Below are 18,746 nucleotides of genomic sequence, written 5' to 3' on the forward strand. Positions count from 1 at the left end.
TCTTTTGACATTATCCAAAACAGCTATGCCCTGAATGTGATCTTTGACGTAAGGCCGTGTCGTACATGAACCTCTCTCTCAAAGTCTCCCTTAGCCTCATCTATTCCCGTTTGGATACAGCAACAGTCTCTCCCAATCCCCTTTCATTCTGTTTGCAACCAGAGAATTCTTTTCTGAGCTCATCACTCATATAAGGTATGATTTAATGCAGGTCCTGGCTTTGCCCTCTTCCGTCTCTGGTGCCCCTGGTTTCTCTGCTATGGATCCACTTAGCAGCAGGGGGCATTGCTGACTATGCCATTTAAGTACCAAAGGAAAATGAATTCAATTTTTAGCAATTGTCCTTACTGTCATCTGTATTCCAGCAGTTAATTTTGCTAATTTGGCAGAATGTGGGCAAGGTTAAATAAAATTCAGAGACAAATTCAATATAAGTGCATGAACTCTCCGGTCTGGATAAATGGCACTGAAGGAGAACAGCCTTTTGCCAGAGTGCTCACTGAATGGAATCTTTTAAGTTTTAACACTACGAATGTAACAAAAAAAAAAACAACAAAGATTTTCAACCAAATAAAAGGGTTTTGTTGGACTTTTTCTATGATGAAATTCTTCTATTCAAAAGATAACTGAGTTTTCTGCCATATAGCATGCTGATCATTGGAGCTGTGGTCCCGAGGATTCAATGTCTGGAGGATGGATTACGGCACAAGATATTGGCACATTGTACCTCACAATTAAACAAAAGACAGCTTTCCAGATTGATTTTATGTCTCATGGAGAGAAATAAGTTTTCTCTCTTGGACATATCTATGATGGTGGAAATAAGAGCCCTCCAAACGAACAGTTTCCACATAGATGATGATGATGATGGAAGAGGAAAAGTGAAGGGAAAAAGAAGAGAAGGAAAAGTAGAAGAAGAAAGAGGAGGTGGAGGAGAAGAGCAGAAGGAGGCAAAGGGGAAGGAGATTATTTTTGATGGTGATGATGGCCCAGTTCAGTTATTTCTCAGTCAGTACTTACTCAACATGAACATAGTGCCCAAAAACCCAGGTTCTGCTGTTACAAAGTAGCCCACTTAAGATAATGCTGGATCTAAAGATGGCACACCAGGCAGGATCCTCTCCCAGCCTTCATCTCATTTATCTCATTTAAGTTTAATCAGAGTCCTGCAAAAGCAAACAGTATTATCCCTATTTTACAGATGAAGAAATTATGTCTCAGATGACTTGATAAGAGTAGAGGAGCGGGCAGGCATTCAAACCTCAAGTCATTTATTTCCGTGGTTGAAGCCTTTCTCATATCATGTATTATAAAGATTAAGCAAGACACTGTACATGAAAGCAGAATGCCTGGCACCAGTAAGCATTCAAATATGACTTTCTTTCCATCTTTGGATTCCTTATTGGAGACTACATAATCCTAGAACTATAGTGCACGTAGGAAGAATTTTATTTTCTCTTCAGCTCCAAGAAATGTCAGCGCAGGCTTATCTGAACCTCAGTGAGGGCAGTGAGTAGGATGGCTGCTAGTTTTGATAGGTTTAATTTCGTTTTATAATTTGACAAACAACTATATTATCTAAAAGCAAAATATTGGTATGGTTTCCTTATAGAAACAGTTCTCAAATCCCACGACTGCCATTTTATTTTGTAAAATGATAAATTATAAAATAAGATAGCTAATATAAATTGATTTTCTTTTGCAAGAAGGGTAATATTTCTTCTAACTTAGAATAAATGGGTTTTTAGGGAAGCAGTCCTAAGTTTCAATCCTTTCTCCTCTGCTTTTACTTGCATAACTTTGGCTAGCCATCTAATATCCTTGAGCTTCAGATTTCCATTTTGAAAATGCAGATAAGGGGGAGGTGACCATTACGAAAAAAATAAAATAAAATGCAGATAATAATACTTGTCTTACAGGAATGTTGTGGGAGTTAAATGACTAAGGTATAAATTGAAGAATACATGGTAAGGACTCAAGAAGGTACTTCCTCTTGCCCATGAGCTGAAAGCACTGGTTACTGACTTATTTTAATATCCTAATTTTCATTATAAAATACTACAACAAAAATCATGTTGATAATATTAAGGTAAATTGTGATCATTTCCCTATTTAAGCATTTTTAATAAAGAACTATTAAATTGTGCTTTTTCTGGAGCTGTTTTAGAATAAATTTTTTTGCCCTCAATATAAAAATATCAAAAATAAATTGATCAAGTGGTCCTTAGAGAATGTAAGATTGTTTTATGTTCATTGATACACAATGGGCTTTAACAACACAAAGACCTTAGAAATTATGGGGGTCATTAGTGTCATCTGCCAAACAGTCCTAACTGCCCCCATTTCAGGGCATGTGTTGGAACCGCATTTCCCGGCTTGGGTGGAACTATGTAACTAGTTCTGGCTAACAAGTGGTGAGGAAGTATAGTGCCTGTTCCAGACCTTTCAGACTCTCTTTTTCCCTTGACAACCAGCACAATTTGAAAAAGTAGCTGTGTCAGACTGGGTCCCTGAGAGCCTGTCTGCTGACCTGTAACGGTCAGAGAGCAGGAGCCTGGAACTGCGGCAGCATCATGTAGCTCGTTCCCAATGATCAGAGGCGGTTAACCAAAAAAAGAGTCTTCTGGCAAAAAATATATATATGAAAAAAACCCACTAGATTTTCTTCCTTCATAGTAGATAAGAATCTTGATATAACTTTTGTTTTAAATAAGTGGAGCAATATATGGGGCCTCACTTCAAATTGTCCCTTTAGAATTCTCAACCTTGACAGCACTCCTACATAATAAGGATAAAATTCTCCTTAATAATATAAATTATGATGCATCCCTCAAATGAAAATGGAGATCAAATTAGATTAAGAGATATTTAAGAGCAGGGGCATAAGCTGATTCAGTATTTGTTTCTCACCTAAAAGCTTTCTAGATTTTTAGGTAAGTGTTTTTAAAAGTATCTTTTCATATATTTTTTTCCTCATCATGCAATTCACACTCTAAATTCAATACTGAGTAATTTAGAGAAACTCAAAGAGCTTTGACTATTTCATGTAAAGTAAAAAAACCAAAGCATAGTTTACTTTGTTTATGATAGGTAGCAAGAAGAATATTCTACTTGAATTAAGGGCAAATATTACTTTTAATTTGGGGGCGCAGATAATTTCAAATATTATTTTAAAAGATTAAATAAACATCACAGTTTTACTTAAATAAAATTTAACAAACACAATAAAACATCTTAATAAATAGTTTTATTTTAAAATTATATCACACACTTGCTATTAACATAGGATCAAATACCCTAAGAAAAGCCCATCACTTTAATAACTGCCCTTTTAGAATATCAAAAAACACATAATCGACATCAAATTATTTTTCTTGTGTGGCAAGAAAAGTAAAATTAAAAGCACAGCGAGAACCATAAAGTAAAAACTCTCAATATACTATATAGTAATAACCCATCTTTGCCTTCTTGTACATTTGTTTGGAGCCTGGCTAGGAAGTACAAAGATGGCAGCGGGAAAATAAGAATGGCTATTCCTGAAACAAAGGAGACTTACTAAAACTGGGAGCAAAGGAAAATGCTGCCTGCTGCCCATATTTCCCTGAAATAAAATAATAATACATGGTAAAATAATTTCTAAATAGGTCACACTCTTATGAGCCTACAACTGAGACATTAAAAAAATAAATCAAGGGTTTGTGGGATGCTGAACAACCAAAATAGATCTATACAATTATGGCATCTCATTACGAGGTTGATTCCAAATTCTTCATTCATGACCTGTGAAAGACTTCTCTTGTCCTTGAAGTCAAAATTAAGGCATGCCAAGTTTCCTATAAGAAAATTATTCTAACAATAGCTTTGGGTATTACAGTTCTATAATTATAAAATATTCTCCTAATACATACATAGACTTGAGTGTACATAAAGTGGCACACTAACAAACACAAACCACAGGTACACTCTTAAATGTAAGCCATGGATTTTTGAAATCGCTTTAAGTATTTAAAATAACATCTTACTTTTTACAGTGTCAGTGCATGAGTCAGAAAAATTATTTCCCAAGGTTTATGCCCATAAAAGTCAGAAGGAGAGAATGTTACAGAATACCATGAACCATAAAATGATATGGCTGAAATCAGCTGAAAGACAACGATATGTTAATTCTCTTTCTTATGAACACTTTTATACTGAGAAAAGCCAGTGAGACTTCATTATAATTCTTTTCATCCTAGTCATTCTTTATGCCCAATTCTGGGAAAGGTTGGACTCCATTAGAGAGAACTGGAAGGATCTGTCTTGTTCCTTTGTGACAGTGGAATCTAGCTGCTGGTATTAAATCTCACTGCACAGGTGACCATTGGTAAAGGTCGTGAATCTCTTTTGTCAGACCACATTTTTGTAGTAGCAGTAACTGCTGCAATGGAATCTGACCTTCAGATTGAAAAGCCTTTTCCTAACAGATAAATAGAAATTTTTTCTCTAACTTTAGATGATTAATCCAGGTAAGGTTCTGCATGCGCCTGTGATGAAGGCTGAAATGTTCAAATGCTCCTGCCTAGAAACTTTGCCTGTCACAAAGAACTGAAAATAAGTAGAGCCCCTTGGGTTCAGACCCTTAATTCCCAGTATTCAACTGGCACGGTGCTCACTCACACACGTATCCTTCCCCCTGGGGCAAAAGGAAGGCACAAATGAATTTGGTAGGAAAGTCTGTTTGTCTTAATTTGCACCTAGAAGGACATGGGCCAGCACTGGTCCAACTGGATCCATAAAATAAATAAGTATGAGAGGGATGGACTAATATTTTAAGCAGACAGCAAAGCATGTGATAGTCATATCAAGAGAAGTATCTAGATAGTATGGAATCAAGCGGCGTAGCAGTCATGGGGGTAAAAGCACCCACAGCCACCAAGAACTTCAGGGGTCCAAGCAGTCCTGTACTCCTCTAACCTATAAATCGGCTATGAAATGGAGAGCCTGGAGAAAAACATTCTTCTTATGAGGAGGCCAGGACATCATATTACATGGTCTGCTTCAGGAGCTCCACATGGTTGGGAAGGACACGTAACATTGCAAAGAAAATGCTTCAGCTCTGCCCAAAAACAGTTTAAGGGGCCCTAAAAAGGAACAGTTTATTAAAAATGTCCATTAGCAGCATGTATACCCAGAAGCAATGGAGAAAGGCAGCTTTCCTTCTCATACTCACCCCTTTGCGCCATATTGCTGAACAATGAGCTGCCTTCTTTTCAGATTACGAAGGTGACTCTGAGTTTAGTTTTCTAAAACCTAGTAAATAAAGACCTAAACTACAGACCTCTGAAAAAGGAGTTTTGCTTCTACAGGTCTAGCAATGAAAACTCTCATAGCTAACAACCAGCCCCATGTTAAAGAGATAGAAATTAGGTCATATATCTCCAAGAAGGATCCAAGACCAACACCATGGCTATCATCCGTTCAATGTCTGTAAAATTTGTCACCTGATCTTGCCAAAGTAATTCTAAATAAATATATTTAGAGCCAAAAAACCTTTTTATCTGACTGGAAACAACAGTGTCTAAAGTTTAGGGTTTCTTGTTGTCTGTTACCATGGCCTTAAATTCAAGTAATCTGCATCTTGAATTCAGGCACTGACAGGATGGATTAGGGCTGCACAACTGAAGACCCAGGGAAAAGTGGATTAAGGCAGTTATCTGTATTATGTCAACACAGCACTAAAGGACGTATCTGGTTGATTTTCTGAATTGGTTCTTTTTGGTGTAATGGTCAGCCCTCATAAAAGTAGAATCTTAAAAGAGATGTGCCCTATATATGAGCAGATTTAAGTAATGTTGTTAAAAGTAAACACTTACTTCCTATTATATTTCAGTTATAAAATTTTAAGGAAGGAAAAGAAGAAATATATTCTGTCTTGTTAGGTCATTTTTACCCCTGAATATTTTATACTTTCTTTTCCCAATTGGAATAGGTAGATACATATATATTGGGATACATATATCTCCTTTCAATCACATCAGAACTATATATAATTTGGTACCACTGCAAGATTCATGAAATGCTTCCAAGTGGAAAGCTTTGGCTTTTTCTCCTTTATCATCAGTTTAACAGAATTGAAAAGAACTTCCTAACACTTGATTTTCAAATTTGTCTGCCTTTATTAGCTGAAAATTGGACCGCACATTAATTCAGCTTAGCCTGCAATTGGGCTAATTAATCCTGTTTCACCAATAAATAAAAACAAAACTCAACTGATTCCACTCAGTTGATCCTTCTACAAATAAATATGTATTTTTTAAAAATCTATTTTTTAAAAAACACACAGCTCAGGCCTACACAGTCAGCCAAGAAGATCATTCCTCTATTGCCACAACATCATCCAAAGTGGGTCCTCAAGCAGGTGAGAAGCTGATATTTTATAAACCTCCATAATATGAAATTTATACCGTTGGTAAACTGGCCTCAACACAAACCATAACAAAGAATCACAGTAAAACAAAAAGGTTGTTCAAAAAGCACAAAGAACCAGCAACAGAAAACAAAAATCATATTTATATTGTCCCAATTATTTCCAAATCAGTAATAGTCCATCACACAGAGTAAGGTAATTGAGCTACATCTAGTTTCCTCTGATACCCATATAATTTCTCATTTTTACTTAATAATTGTTTCACATACCTGTCCTCTCTATTTTTACTATCCTCTGACCCTGCCTTTCTGCATTTCATCTTAATCCTGAGTAACACACGGTGTACCTAACTCATCAGATCAATCTCTGACACCCACAAGAACTCACTCACATAAATATCCCGACTCACACACTCCGTCAGCCAAAGCCACCCACATATTCCACAGTCCTCAACAAAAACTTCAGATGTTAGAATTAGGCTTTAGAATCTACAAAGAAGTCACTTTCTCACTTCCCCATCCCTGCACTCCCACCCCAATTCCCAGCTCCAGTCCTCTTGAAGAATGCCCCCACTGATCCAGCTAACACAGGACTGGAAGTTAAAACAACTCTTGCAGTGGGAGGTTAGAAACACCTCAAGGAATAGTCACAAAATGCAAGCTATTTCTGATATTTCCCCACCCTCTTCCTGAACCATAACCATACTGAGACAGTGACTTAGTGTGAATGCTAGGTGTGTGTTTTGTAAAGTTGTGACCATGTTGCTCATCATGCCTCTCACGGAGCAAGTTTGAACTTCATGAGGCAAGATGTCACGGTTACTAAGGGCCTGGATACAACGTGCTCAGAATGATGCCTAGACCATGGCTGGGGGGAGGTGAGTTCTGGTGGGGTGTGTGATTCCCACCCAACCGATGTCCTTAATCTTTCTCTTGCTTCTCATTTTAATTTTTGGCTGTGGGCTGAAGGACTGCAGCCATCCTGAGGCAACGACTTGTAGCGTGGCCTAGAGCAAGTGATACCCGTTTCTAGGCAGAGTCCCCAAGAGTCTAGCTGCACTTGTATTGGAGGTTTTCTTCAAACAACAACAACAAAGCGTCACCTGGGAGCGTGCCTGAGCCGCCAGTCATGACTCAGACCTGCCTAGATGCTTCGGTGTCTGGAAATATATTAAAAATGTCTTACACTTTGCCTTTCGGGTGTGAGAACCAAGAAAGACTTCAAAAGCATAGGTAACCATATGATGGCTAAACCACAAACAGAAAATGAAATTTATATCAGCAACTAATTTACTTTATCTAGAAAATGAACATGCAACACTGGCTAATATCTGGCACTACCATTCTGGGTTAAATTTGGATTGGTCTTATAATGATTTATATAATTTTCTTTTACTAGAAAGTTTATTCTAATGACTTAGTTGCCACTTCTGAGTACAGGAATAATTTTAAATATAAGAAATGTATTTTTACCTTTTTTTCCTTAATAATCAACATCCTCAAGCTTCAAAATATTCAAAGTCAAAACCCTTATTTTAGTGTTTAGCCAAATTACAGGAAGAAAAAATTTAGAAGAAAATGGATAAGCACTTTTGAGAATTAAATGTAAGCCTTATTATGTGATTAGTGCTTCAGTTCTTTTTCACAAAATAGGTTACTAATTAATCCTACTGTGTGTTGGACCTCCTAGTGTCCGAAGAATATCCCATATCATGTAAAAGAAATCCTTTGTACACTGGGTCATTAGAAATATTTTGCTATAAAGTAGAAACTGATGGCCAATACAGATTAATTAGTCTCAGCTCTTTAGAAGGACAGGTGTCATTGGTTGTGTTTACTTAATGCATCTTACATGGCTTTTCTTCTAAATAAAAAATAGAGAGAGAACAAAAACACTCACTGGCTGTTAGTTTGGGAAAGAAACTTTTCTTACCAGGCAAATAAACTGCACTGCAAATTTTAAGAAATATGTTGGATTTTTTTTTTTTCATAAAAAATGCCAAGGCAGACTCTCAAGAGGTTCACAACCAGTAAACTCTACACAACTGAGTTAACAGTAGAATTAACTCTGTACAGTGAGAGCATCTTCCTCTACCAAGGACAGTTCCAGGGTGTTTTCATTAGCACTGGTTTTCATCCTGAAGTTGAAAGAACCATAAAGTTTTGCAGACTCTTTGGAAGAAGCAAACCTGTTGCGACGATAAAGCTCCCCCTTCCACATAGACATCATTAGCAAACAGGACAGAACGACCCCCCCAAGCGTGAGCAGGCAGAGTCCGGCAATCACACAGCGGTCCAGGTGAGCTCCCAGCCTTGCACTCTCCTTCTCCAGGCGTTCCATCTCCCGGGCCGCCACAGTGTTGGGATCCACGGTCACTTCCCGTGGGACAATGTAAGAGATGATCACCAGCAGGATGCCAGTGACTAAGAACAAGATGGCGCTGATGAAACCATAGTCTACTGACTTCCCTGAAGATGTGGCTTCTGAACTTGTATCATCTTCATCTTCAGATATCAAGGATAAGGCAGCCTCATGGGACCACTCATTTGCATTTCCCCAGTCAAGGTCTCCAGGGTGATTATTCCCTTTTGATAAACAGGAGCTCCGGTTCCTCTGCTCCAAGTTGACATTTTCATCCACATACGTAAAAGAAGTTTCTAATTCCTGGCTGCAGCAGTTGCAGACTTTCCGTTCTGCTGTTCTTTGTTTGTTCCCTGAGTTGAGCGGGCCTGGTGGCAAGGAGTCTGGCTGAATAACACTGTCTTGCAGAAAGGAGGAAGGGGATGCGAGAGAAGGGCTAAGTTTAGACCCTTCCATCTCGGCTGATCTTGGTGTTGACAGACAGTGACTCTGGCAGCAGAGAGCAGCTTTAGTGGCTGCTGCATCTGCCTGGTCACCAGGAGGTCCTCCTGAACTCCAGTCCACAGGGCTGCACAGGGCTGCCTGGCTGCTTTCCTTAGCAAGGTAGTGGAGCTCCATCGGAGCTAGTCAGACATCCCCCAGCAGCTTCCGGAAATTCTGCCAATAGCAACACAGTTAGATAAGAACCCCAGGGGAGCTAAGGCTGCTCTACCATGAGTACTGGTCCAGAGGCCCCCATCTCCTTTGCAGTCACAGTTGCTGACACTTCAGCCCTGGTTCCTCCTAAAAGGGTAAAAGAAAGGAGAGGATACCTAGTGGCAGGAAAGTGTGAAAGGCAAATTCTAATTTATCACAGTGATTAACACTGGGAATCTTAGGTCAGGGTAGAAAAGGAGCACGAAGGAAGTGGCAGTGTCTCTGAAGAAAGCATTGCCATCACCCAGCCAAATTTATCCAGGGACTCACACATTTCTCTGACAGGATCCCTCAAATGAGAAGGCAAGTTTCCTGTATAGGGACACAAATGAGAAAGGCAAGGACCGTTTTTAGCAGAGCTGCTGATTTTCTAGAGAACCTGGGGAAGCACAGACTTCTCAACCATTCAATTATAATTATGTGTTTACATTCTGTTCAGTTCAGAACAGATTCTACTACAGATTAGCTTTAGAGCATCACAATGGGTGAACAAATATGTCCCGATCAGTTGGACTCTGTGGGAGCTGGGGCTCAGAATTTTGCCTGGGTAGCTCTGAAGTGGGTGAAAGATGGCTAGCTTAATCAGCCACCGCTCCTAACCTTACACCTCATAAATCCAATAACCCCAGTCACACAGCCCTATATTTACAAGACCCTATGCTTGTACATTGTGCTTCCATTCCCAACCATCCCCTTGTTGCTACACGGGGGTAGGATGTTCCGGACCCGGAAGTATGTAGACAATACGTCTCACTGTGTGAGCCCTGCAAAATACAACGGGGCAGCCACTCCTCCACACACGCAGCTTGCCTGCTCCAGGTACAGGTCTGCTGCTCCCAATCACTGGGTCTGAGTGGGTCTGAGTTCCTCTCCCTCTGCAGGCTTTGCTAACACATGTGCACAGGAAATTGACCACTATAAGTTTTTAAAAACCAAATCTAGAAATAAAGTAACAATAAAAGATGAGTTATAAACCTAAAGAGCCACAGTTCTGTTGAGGCAAATAGGTGAGAAGCTATTTGCAAAGTTACCTCTGGAACTCTGTATGCCCAACGTGCCCTCATCCCCACCGTTCTAGTATAGAACTCCGGGTTGAGCAGAAACCCATCTGCCTATCTTTCTCTGCCTCTGCTATCTTTCTGAGGAATAAAAGTTCACCTTCTACTATTACCAAGTACAGAGGTCTCAAGCAAGGGCCCCTTTTATTTTGCTTCCAAGTCTGGGGTAATAAGAGATTTAACCCATGACTTGGGAGCTTTATTATGCTTCAAAATCCACAGCTCCAACAGCTGGAAACCCACACAAGAGCGCAATAAGGCTCACCTAAGGTCTACCTGACAACTCACTTAAAATATGGGAAAGGAAATCCACATGTTTTCTGCTCTACATTAGTTTTTTGTTTTTTTTTAAAGCCACTTCTCCCCTATTATCGAACTTCTCTGCAGCCAAAATAGGAAAAAAAAAAAACATAAAATAAAACACCAAGTGCAGGAAAACCACAAGTGAACCAGAGCTTTCCTTTAGCAAGTTGACAGACCCCTACCGCAGGATCCCTCAAGGAACGAAGCGATGGGAATGCGTTTGATAATTACTGAAACGAGAAATCATCTCGCAGTTCCCTCAGACACTGGGCGCTCTGACTAACCTTTGGCACAATTAACTAATCACATTGGACTACTTTGGACAAAACCGGCAGAGTCCCTTATGGGACTTCTAATTTATAACAAAGAGGGAGAAAAATTTCCACTTAATTCCCTTCTCCTGCTTCTCTTTCTCTTTAAAGAAATGAGAGACTCCGCTTGCTCCGTAGGAGATACACTAGCTGCACAGCCGATTTCCTTTGCAGCTCCGTAATCCGGGGCTTCCATCCTCAGTGGAGAATGGATAATCCCAGGGGACTAGAGAAAGGCTCTTTGCTTCCGTCCCCTCCCGCTCTTCTTTCTGGTTTGTTTAAGAGTGCGGTCAATGAAATTGCACCTCAAAGCGAGGAGACTGCACTCTCCCTCGTCCGTCTGCCATCAATTAAGAGCACTAATATTTGCATTGGAACTAACTGACACGGGCGAGGCTGGTCTGGGGGAGGCGACCTCGCGATCCGTCCTGCGCGCGCTGTGCTGGGAGGGCGCGCCGCAGACACCGGGCAGCGGTGGCCTCAGCGGGATCAATCAATCCATTCCGGGTGAACTCCGCGCCCGCCCAAGGCAACGAGGAGTCGGGCTGCTTTCGCCGAATACCCGAAGCAACGCAAGCACCTTGGGCAGGGAGTGGGGACGCGCTCCGCTGCTCCGCCAGGCTCCTGGGGTTTCTGTCTCTTCCAAGCGCCTCCTCCCCGTCCCACTCTCCGCACTTACCTCCTGTCGTGGCCACCCAGTGCGGCTCGAGCACCGCGCGCTTGTCCCTGCGTGGCTTCTCTGGGGAAGTCCTCCGATCACCAGCCACAGCACTTGTAGCCTCCGCGCGCCGGTCTGCTCCGCGGGGTGGGCAGCGCCGTCTGTGCCGGCGGGGCGGGGCGGGGCGGGGCACTCCCTCTTGCGGAGCATCCCGGGAGATGTAGTCCAAGGGAGGCCTCCCTGCCTCCCCCAGTCTGTGTTCTCTCTGCCACCTGCTTGCTTTTGCCCTTCCTGAAGACCAGCTCCCGCTACAGCTCCGTACTCTTGCCTGGCACTTTAGAAGAAAGCGCCGGCTCCTAAACTCAGGGTTGAGGCTCCCAGCCTCAGGTATGGCCACAAGATTATGGAGGAAGGAGTGTATATTTAGTTCCAATTGTGTGCTGGTAATATGGATAGTTTATCTTATTTAATAGTCAGAAATCTTCGAAGTAGATTTTATTAATCCTCATTTTACAGATGAGGAAAGAGGCTCAGGAGAATTAAATGCCTCATCCAAGGTTACGAAGACAACAAACGGTAGCTAATAAATTGTATTGTATCTAGGAATCTGCTTCCAAAGACATTTCCTTCCCCAGAAAATCGGGAGAAATGTAACTATTGAGGGTAAGGATTATCCTGTTCCCCTATGCAGCCCCTGTGCCCAGCAGAGTGTCTGGTATCTGTTTAGTTATGAATAATAATGACCAAAAATAACAATAACATAAATAGCATTTATTATTGCCAGGCCCTCTTCTAATCATTTTAGATACATTAACTCATTTAATGGTCACAATTAATTTTTAAAGTCTTGTAAAAATTCTTATTTTTACAGAAAAGGAAACTGAATTACAAAGAAGCTGAGTAATTTGCCCAAAGTCGTACAGCTAGTACCTAGCAGAGGTGGGGCATGAACCCCAAAAGGTTGAAGCTACTGAGTTGTGACTCCCAGGATAGGACAAAGTAATTCCTTTGGGTCTCCATCCTCTTTTTAACCATAGTGGACCACTGCAGTCAACAGCCAAGGAGAAGGTGTGGTTTGTGGATCATCTCCAAGTTTTCAGCATCTCCTTTGGGGTGATTCTAGGGTTATTGATTGTTTTCATTTAAGAGGAGCAATAGAAGTGTTATAATATTTATAACATGTTGCTGCTTGTGAGTAGCTCACATGAATTCTGTATTGCTTTCTTTCAAGTGATAGATCAATCGACTATAATGGCCATTTTGTTGGTTTCCCTTTATATTGATAGAATCCACAGTTTCAGAGTTCCACGGATTTCACAATCTAGCCCCTTTAAAACCTTTTTTCTCCATGACTCTTTTTACCAGTTAGACCCATTTGTTAATAAAGATGACATATGTGCTAGGGTTTTTTCTCCTTTGTTCATTACACTGTTCTCCAGTGAGAACATCCTTCCTCCATTCCCCTATTCCCTCCATCCTCCAAGGACTATCTCATCAAGCCACATTTGTGGGGGTGCATGCTGTTCTCTGTACTATATATTTAAAAGGAAACACAAAGACACCATAGGGTGTCTAAAGGAGAGCAACTAAGAAGTTGAAGAAACTTGCACTCACATTGAACAAGAAGACACTGAAGGAACCTGGCATATTTAGCCAGAAGAGGAGACTTAGAGGAAACAAAAGCTAGCTTTAAGTAACTGGAAGTTTGTAAAACAGGAGAGGAATTCTATATCATGGTTAAAAAGGGTAAAAGCAGAACCAATGACAATAATAGTATTTATTAGTCCTAATATGTTATCATCTTTAATTTTTATATCAACTCTATAAGGGAAGCAGTATTATTGTACGAATTTTACAATGTAGAAATTGAGGATTGGAAAGGTATAGTCTCTTTCCCAAGGTGTGAGAACTAATAACTGGCAAAGCCAAGATTCTAACTTGGGTCTCTCTGATTCCAGAGCCTGGATCTCTTTGCTACCATGCTCTGCTGAGCAATGCTTCACAATTATTTTCACAGCAGAGCATACATAAGAGGTGATAATATTTATTGCACTGTGATAAACACAAGCGGTTTCTCATGGCCATAGTCCTGGTGCTATGGCTATTTCCGGCTCTGTAGACAGCTAGGAGGGCCAAGGGAAAAAATAAGCCAGCACATCTGTAACACACTGGAGCACCCGAAGATGACGGACAGAGGGACAGTTGGCTCTGGATAGCACCATCAGATGTAATAAGGATGCTGATTTGGGGTTGAGTATGAGGAAGAACATTCTCTCTAAGAACTTGAAATGGGATGTCTCATGAAAGTGAATTCTGTATTACTGGAGAAAAAAAGCCATTTATTAAGGATGTCATAGAAGGGTTCATCTAGTTGGATGAGAGGACCTCTGTAGTTTCCCTGCTGAAATGATTCTAAGTTACATCTGTTTCATGAAGCCCTTTTCCTTCAATCCAGCCCTCGAAGATTCTGCTTCCGGGGTGGCCTGGTTGTGCAGAGGTTAAGTGTGCACGTTCCACTTCCGCGGCCCGGGGTTTGCTGGTTCGGATCCTGGGTGTGGACATGGCACTGCTTGACAAGCCGTGCTGTGGTAGGCATCCCACACATAAAGTAGAGGAAGATGGTTACGGATGTTAGCTCAGGGCAGCCTTCCTCAGCAAAAGTAGGAGGATTGGCAGCAGTTAGCTCAGGGCTAATCTTCCTCAAAAAAAAAAAAAAAGATTCTGCTTCCTATGAGCTTTGCTAAGACTTTTCGTCATTGATGTTTTTTATATTTCTCAGCCACTGCCTTGTGACATTTCTTATATGTCTACGTGACTAATGCATAGTGTTTAACTTCTCACTTAGGTGCCAAAACCTCTACCGGCAATTGAAAGCTCCTTAAGGTCAGTATCCGTATATTAAATATCATGTTGCCTCCTCCAGAAAGTGCAATATTTCTGTTGAATAGAATGAGGGAAAATGACAAGACTGAACTGAGAGTGGAGATGATTATCCCTGTTATTCTGTCTCATTTCCTATTTTTATATATAGTACACTTGACTGTCTACATATTCTTGAGCACTAAAAAAATATCAACTCTGTGCCAGCATACTACAAAATCTCCTTCAAAACTCTGAAGAAAAAGAATAAATGTGAACTGGCTGAGCTCCTGGAAAGAAAAGCTCTGCAAAAAATACTGCTTGCTGGAATAACTTCACCTCTCTCTCCTGTAAGTCCATGTCTAAAACTTTCCTCAAAATCTGACCCAAGAACATTTTTCAAGAGCCTTTCTTGTTCAACATCTTCAGCTTCTTGTTACTCTTCTCACTAGCATTCTAGTGGCATAATATACTTCCTTTTATTCTGTTATTTTACATCTATAAAAGTATTTCATGTATATTTCATGTATGTTTTATACTGCTTTTTAAGTGGTCTCTCTTCCCAGATAAAATTTAAGCTCTTTGAGAATCAATAACTTTCTATACCTTGAAGCTACACATGGTCATGAAACAGCAAAGCACATGGGCAACAGTGGTTCCTCAAAATATGCTTACAAAATGATTAAGACTAGTAAAATGATGATATTAAAGTCTAAGTAATAATTTTGATCTTACACCATTTTTAATATGTCTCATATTTTCTTGTTTATTTATATTCTGTGCGGTATGAGAGGAGCAACCATGATTACAGTAAGTTAAGCAGAGGAGAAATAGATTCTGAGAAGTAAATTTACCATGTGAATCAAAAAGTACAGGAACTTTTAATGATCAGCCTCTAATAATGATGACTGAGGACGTCTTCCAATTTTCTCTCTTCAGCAGTAGTAATAAGACTGATTGTAAATAAATATCCTTAGTGGATTTAGAGTTATCAGGAGAGGCTGGGTTGTAGGGAGGTAAGAAAGACATTCTTAGAAGTGACTGGATAGAGGTTCAGGCATTTAGTGGGAATAGTACAAGGACTATGACTGACTTTGTGCCCCAAGCTGGCACTTCTAAACAATGAAAGAAAAGAATAAAAATGACCCAAAATCTAAAGTAATGAAGATCTCATTTACTAACAAAATTCTAGGAACGAAAAAAGCCATATTAAATTTTAAAATTTCTTTTAAATAGGAACGTTTATAGTGGCCAGGCAGGCATGTTATTTAAATATATAAAGTGGCTGGATGCAGACAATAGGGGTGAAGGAAGACTGTAGCCAAATTGGGAGTAAGTGTTTTTCCTAAAGGGGGCAGTATCCTTAATTGCTTTACCTGATTTTTGTCTTGAGTGAATTCAGATATCAATAAAAGTCAGATATCCCAATTTTTATTCAAAAATTTAAAATTATTTAAATTTTTAAAACTATATATATGTATGGGTCAAAGAAAACATAACTATAGGAAACATTTGTTTCTAGTAATAGCAGACTAGGTGATTTAGACCCACTCACTGCTGAGGATAATTAGAAAGTCTGGACAAACTGTATAAAAATCACTTGCTTGAAGAAATGCAAATTTAACAAGATAGAGAAAAATGACTGGGCTAGAATCCAAAGAAAGAAGAGGCTCTAAGAGGATAGTAAGGAGCTTGGAGCTTCCTTTTACTGGAGGATGTTAGATGATTCCAGAAAAAACAGTTGAGAGGCTAAGAAGCTAAGAAGAGTAGAAATTGGAGTCCTGAGCCCACCAAGGGAAAGAGTCATTCCTTAAATCTGCTCCATTCCTTAAACTTTGGGTTGGAATCCTGAAAGGTTGCATCCTAGCAGTGTGAACCAGAAGTTACATAGACCCTTATAAGGAGTGCACCTCAATTTGTTAAGACGTCAATCCCTAAGATTTAACCAAGGTTATTTCAGAGTGCTAGGACACCAGGTACTTGGCAGAAGAAGCATTCTCTGAAAAAAAATACAGCATCATCTCAAACCAATTCTACGAACAATTTTGCAAATACACTGACACAATAAGAAATAACCATGACAAAGGTGAATTTGTAAAGGTCACATACTGTATAATTCCATATATATATATATGGAACATATATATATATATATATATATATATATATATATATATATAACATTTTCAGAATGACAAAATTATAGAGATGAAGAACAGAATAGTGGTTGCCATGAGTTAGGGATGGTGAGGGTTGTAGGGTGCGACTATAGCTCTAAGGGGTAGTATGAGGGAGATCTTTGTGGCGATGGAATAGTTCTGAATCTTAATTGTGGTGGTGGTTACATGAATCTACATATGTGGTAAACTGGCAATTTTCTGCTTTGATATTACATATAGTTACACAAAATTTAACTATTGTGGGATACTGAGTGAAGATGTCTGTGATATTTTTGCAACTTTCCAAGAATCTATAATTATTTTAAAGTAAAAAGTAAAACAAGCAAACAAACAAAACAAGCACAGCAGAAGATTAGATCACATGCGTGAAAACAAACAGAAACGTAAACAGAGAAAGATCAATGGGAGGTTTCAGGTATTAGAAAATTTTTAATAACTATACTTACTGTGCTCTGTGAAATAAGACAAAATTGGGATTTTTGTCAGAGACTGGAAATGAGAAATGAAAAATACCATAATCAAAATTAAGAATTCAATGGATAAGGGCTGGCCTAGTAGCATAATGGTTAAGTTCGTTGCACTCCACTTCAGCAGCTCAGGTTTGAGAGTTTGGATCCTGGGCGTGGACCTACACTACTCGTCAGCCATGCTGTGATGGTGAATCCCATATTAAAGTAGAGGAAGATTGGCACAGATGTTAGCTCAGGACTCATCTTCCTTAAGCAAAAAAATAAATAAATAAAAGAGAGAGAGAGAGAATTCAATGGATAGATTAAGAGCTAAGAAACAATGAAGAGAGATTTAATGAATTGGAGCTAGAGCAGAATAAAGCATCTCAAATAAAGCACAAAGTGACAAGAGAATGAAAAATATGAAAGTGAGGTAAGAAACATAGAGGATAAACAGTCAAGTTTCAATCAGATATTCTTGTGTGCAAGAAGTAAAGTGTTTTCTCTTTCATTTTGGGAGGAGAGGAGAAGGCTCCTGTATATAAGCAGAAAAATCAGTTTTCTCTGTTTCTCACCTGTGATACAGACTTTGAAGTTTGTATGTGTACAACATTTGACTTGGCTTTCATTACATTGTCCCATGGGTAAAAATTGGGGCGTTATTTGAATTATATGATCATTATTTCCTTTTTGAGTGAATAATGGTAATTTGTCTCTGATCCAAATACCATGTGCACACTCAGGACAAAATTAATAATTATGAATATTTTAAAAACCCAACAGTAAGGATGAAGAAAAGAAGCTAGTCTCTAAAAAATACTGCTATGTAATTGTATAATTCCGTTTACAGTAAGTTAGTCAAAGAGGCAAAACTACACCAGGGTGTTTTGGGATATTGGTGAAACAATGAAGACAAGCAAAAATGAGGTTACCATAAATATCAAGGTAGAGGCTACCTTTGTGTCGGTGTCGCAATCCAATGTACACATCAGGATAGATGCAGAGAGGGCTGATGGCCACTCTGAGTTTATTATAACCAGCGTTTCAATATATAGATAGCTTACATCTGTTAAACATACACAGGTGTTCTGGACAATGTAATTAGCGAATGCCAAGAAATTCTTAGTGATTTCTCAAGGAGCCCTCCCTTGGCCTCTGTTTTGATATTATCATGTTATTGCTGTGCATATATTTTATCTTGGAGCAGGCAAGGCCTCCTAGGCAACGGCCCCTCTGCTCCCCATATCGTGTCTCCATCTGTGCCCCCGGGCGACGGATGCCTGGCTTAGGTTGCCTCCCGCTGGAGGTCTTACCCGTCATTGGCTAACCTGCCTTCTCACCTCCGGGTCACAGTTTGTTGGCAAGCCTTTTCCAGTGATTATTAACCCTTCCTGCATCAGGGGCGGCTGCACTTTGCAAGAGAGGGAAGGAATAGTAATTTGGAGAAGGCAAAAGGAGAGGCTTC

The 18,746-nt window shown here is 39.8% G+C and overlaps 1 protein-coding gene across 2 annotated transcripts; it reads right to left on the minus strand.

Annotated features, from left to right (window-relative positions):
• Nucleotides 1–3,227: 3,227 nt before the first annotated feature.
• TMEM74 (transmembrane protein 74) lies at nt 3,228–11,958 on the minus strand. 2 transcript variants are annotated; one of them, XM_023648863.2, is made up of 2 exons: nt 11,815–11,958; nt 3,228–9,424 (listed from the first exon to the last, which is right to left on the minus strand). In XM_023648863.2, exon 2 carries the CDS (start codon nt 9,383–9,385, stop codon nt 8,468–8,470), a length of 918 nt encoding a protein of 305 aa, XP_023504631.1. In that variant the 5' UTR covers nt 9,386–9,424; nt 11,815–11,958; the 3' UTR covers nt 3,228–8,467. The 2 variants fall into 2 exon arrangements, with proteins under 2 accessions (XP_023504631.1, XP_001495298.1); XM_001495248.5 differs by having other exon boundaries at nt 3,228–9,550.
• Nucleotides 11,959–18,746: the final 6,788 nt, after the last annotated feature.

The sequence above is a fragment of the Equus caballus genome, chromosome 9 (genome assembly GCF_041296265.1).
Source record: "Equus caballus isolate H_3958 breed thoroughbred chromosome 9, TB-T2T, whole genome shotgun sequence".
NCBI lineage: Eukaryota > Metazoa > Chordata > Mammalia > Perissodactyla > Equidae > Equus > Equus caballus.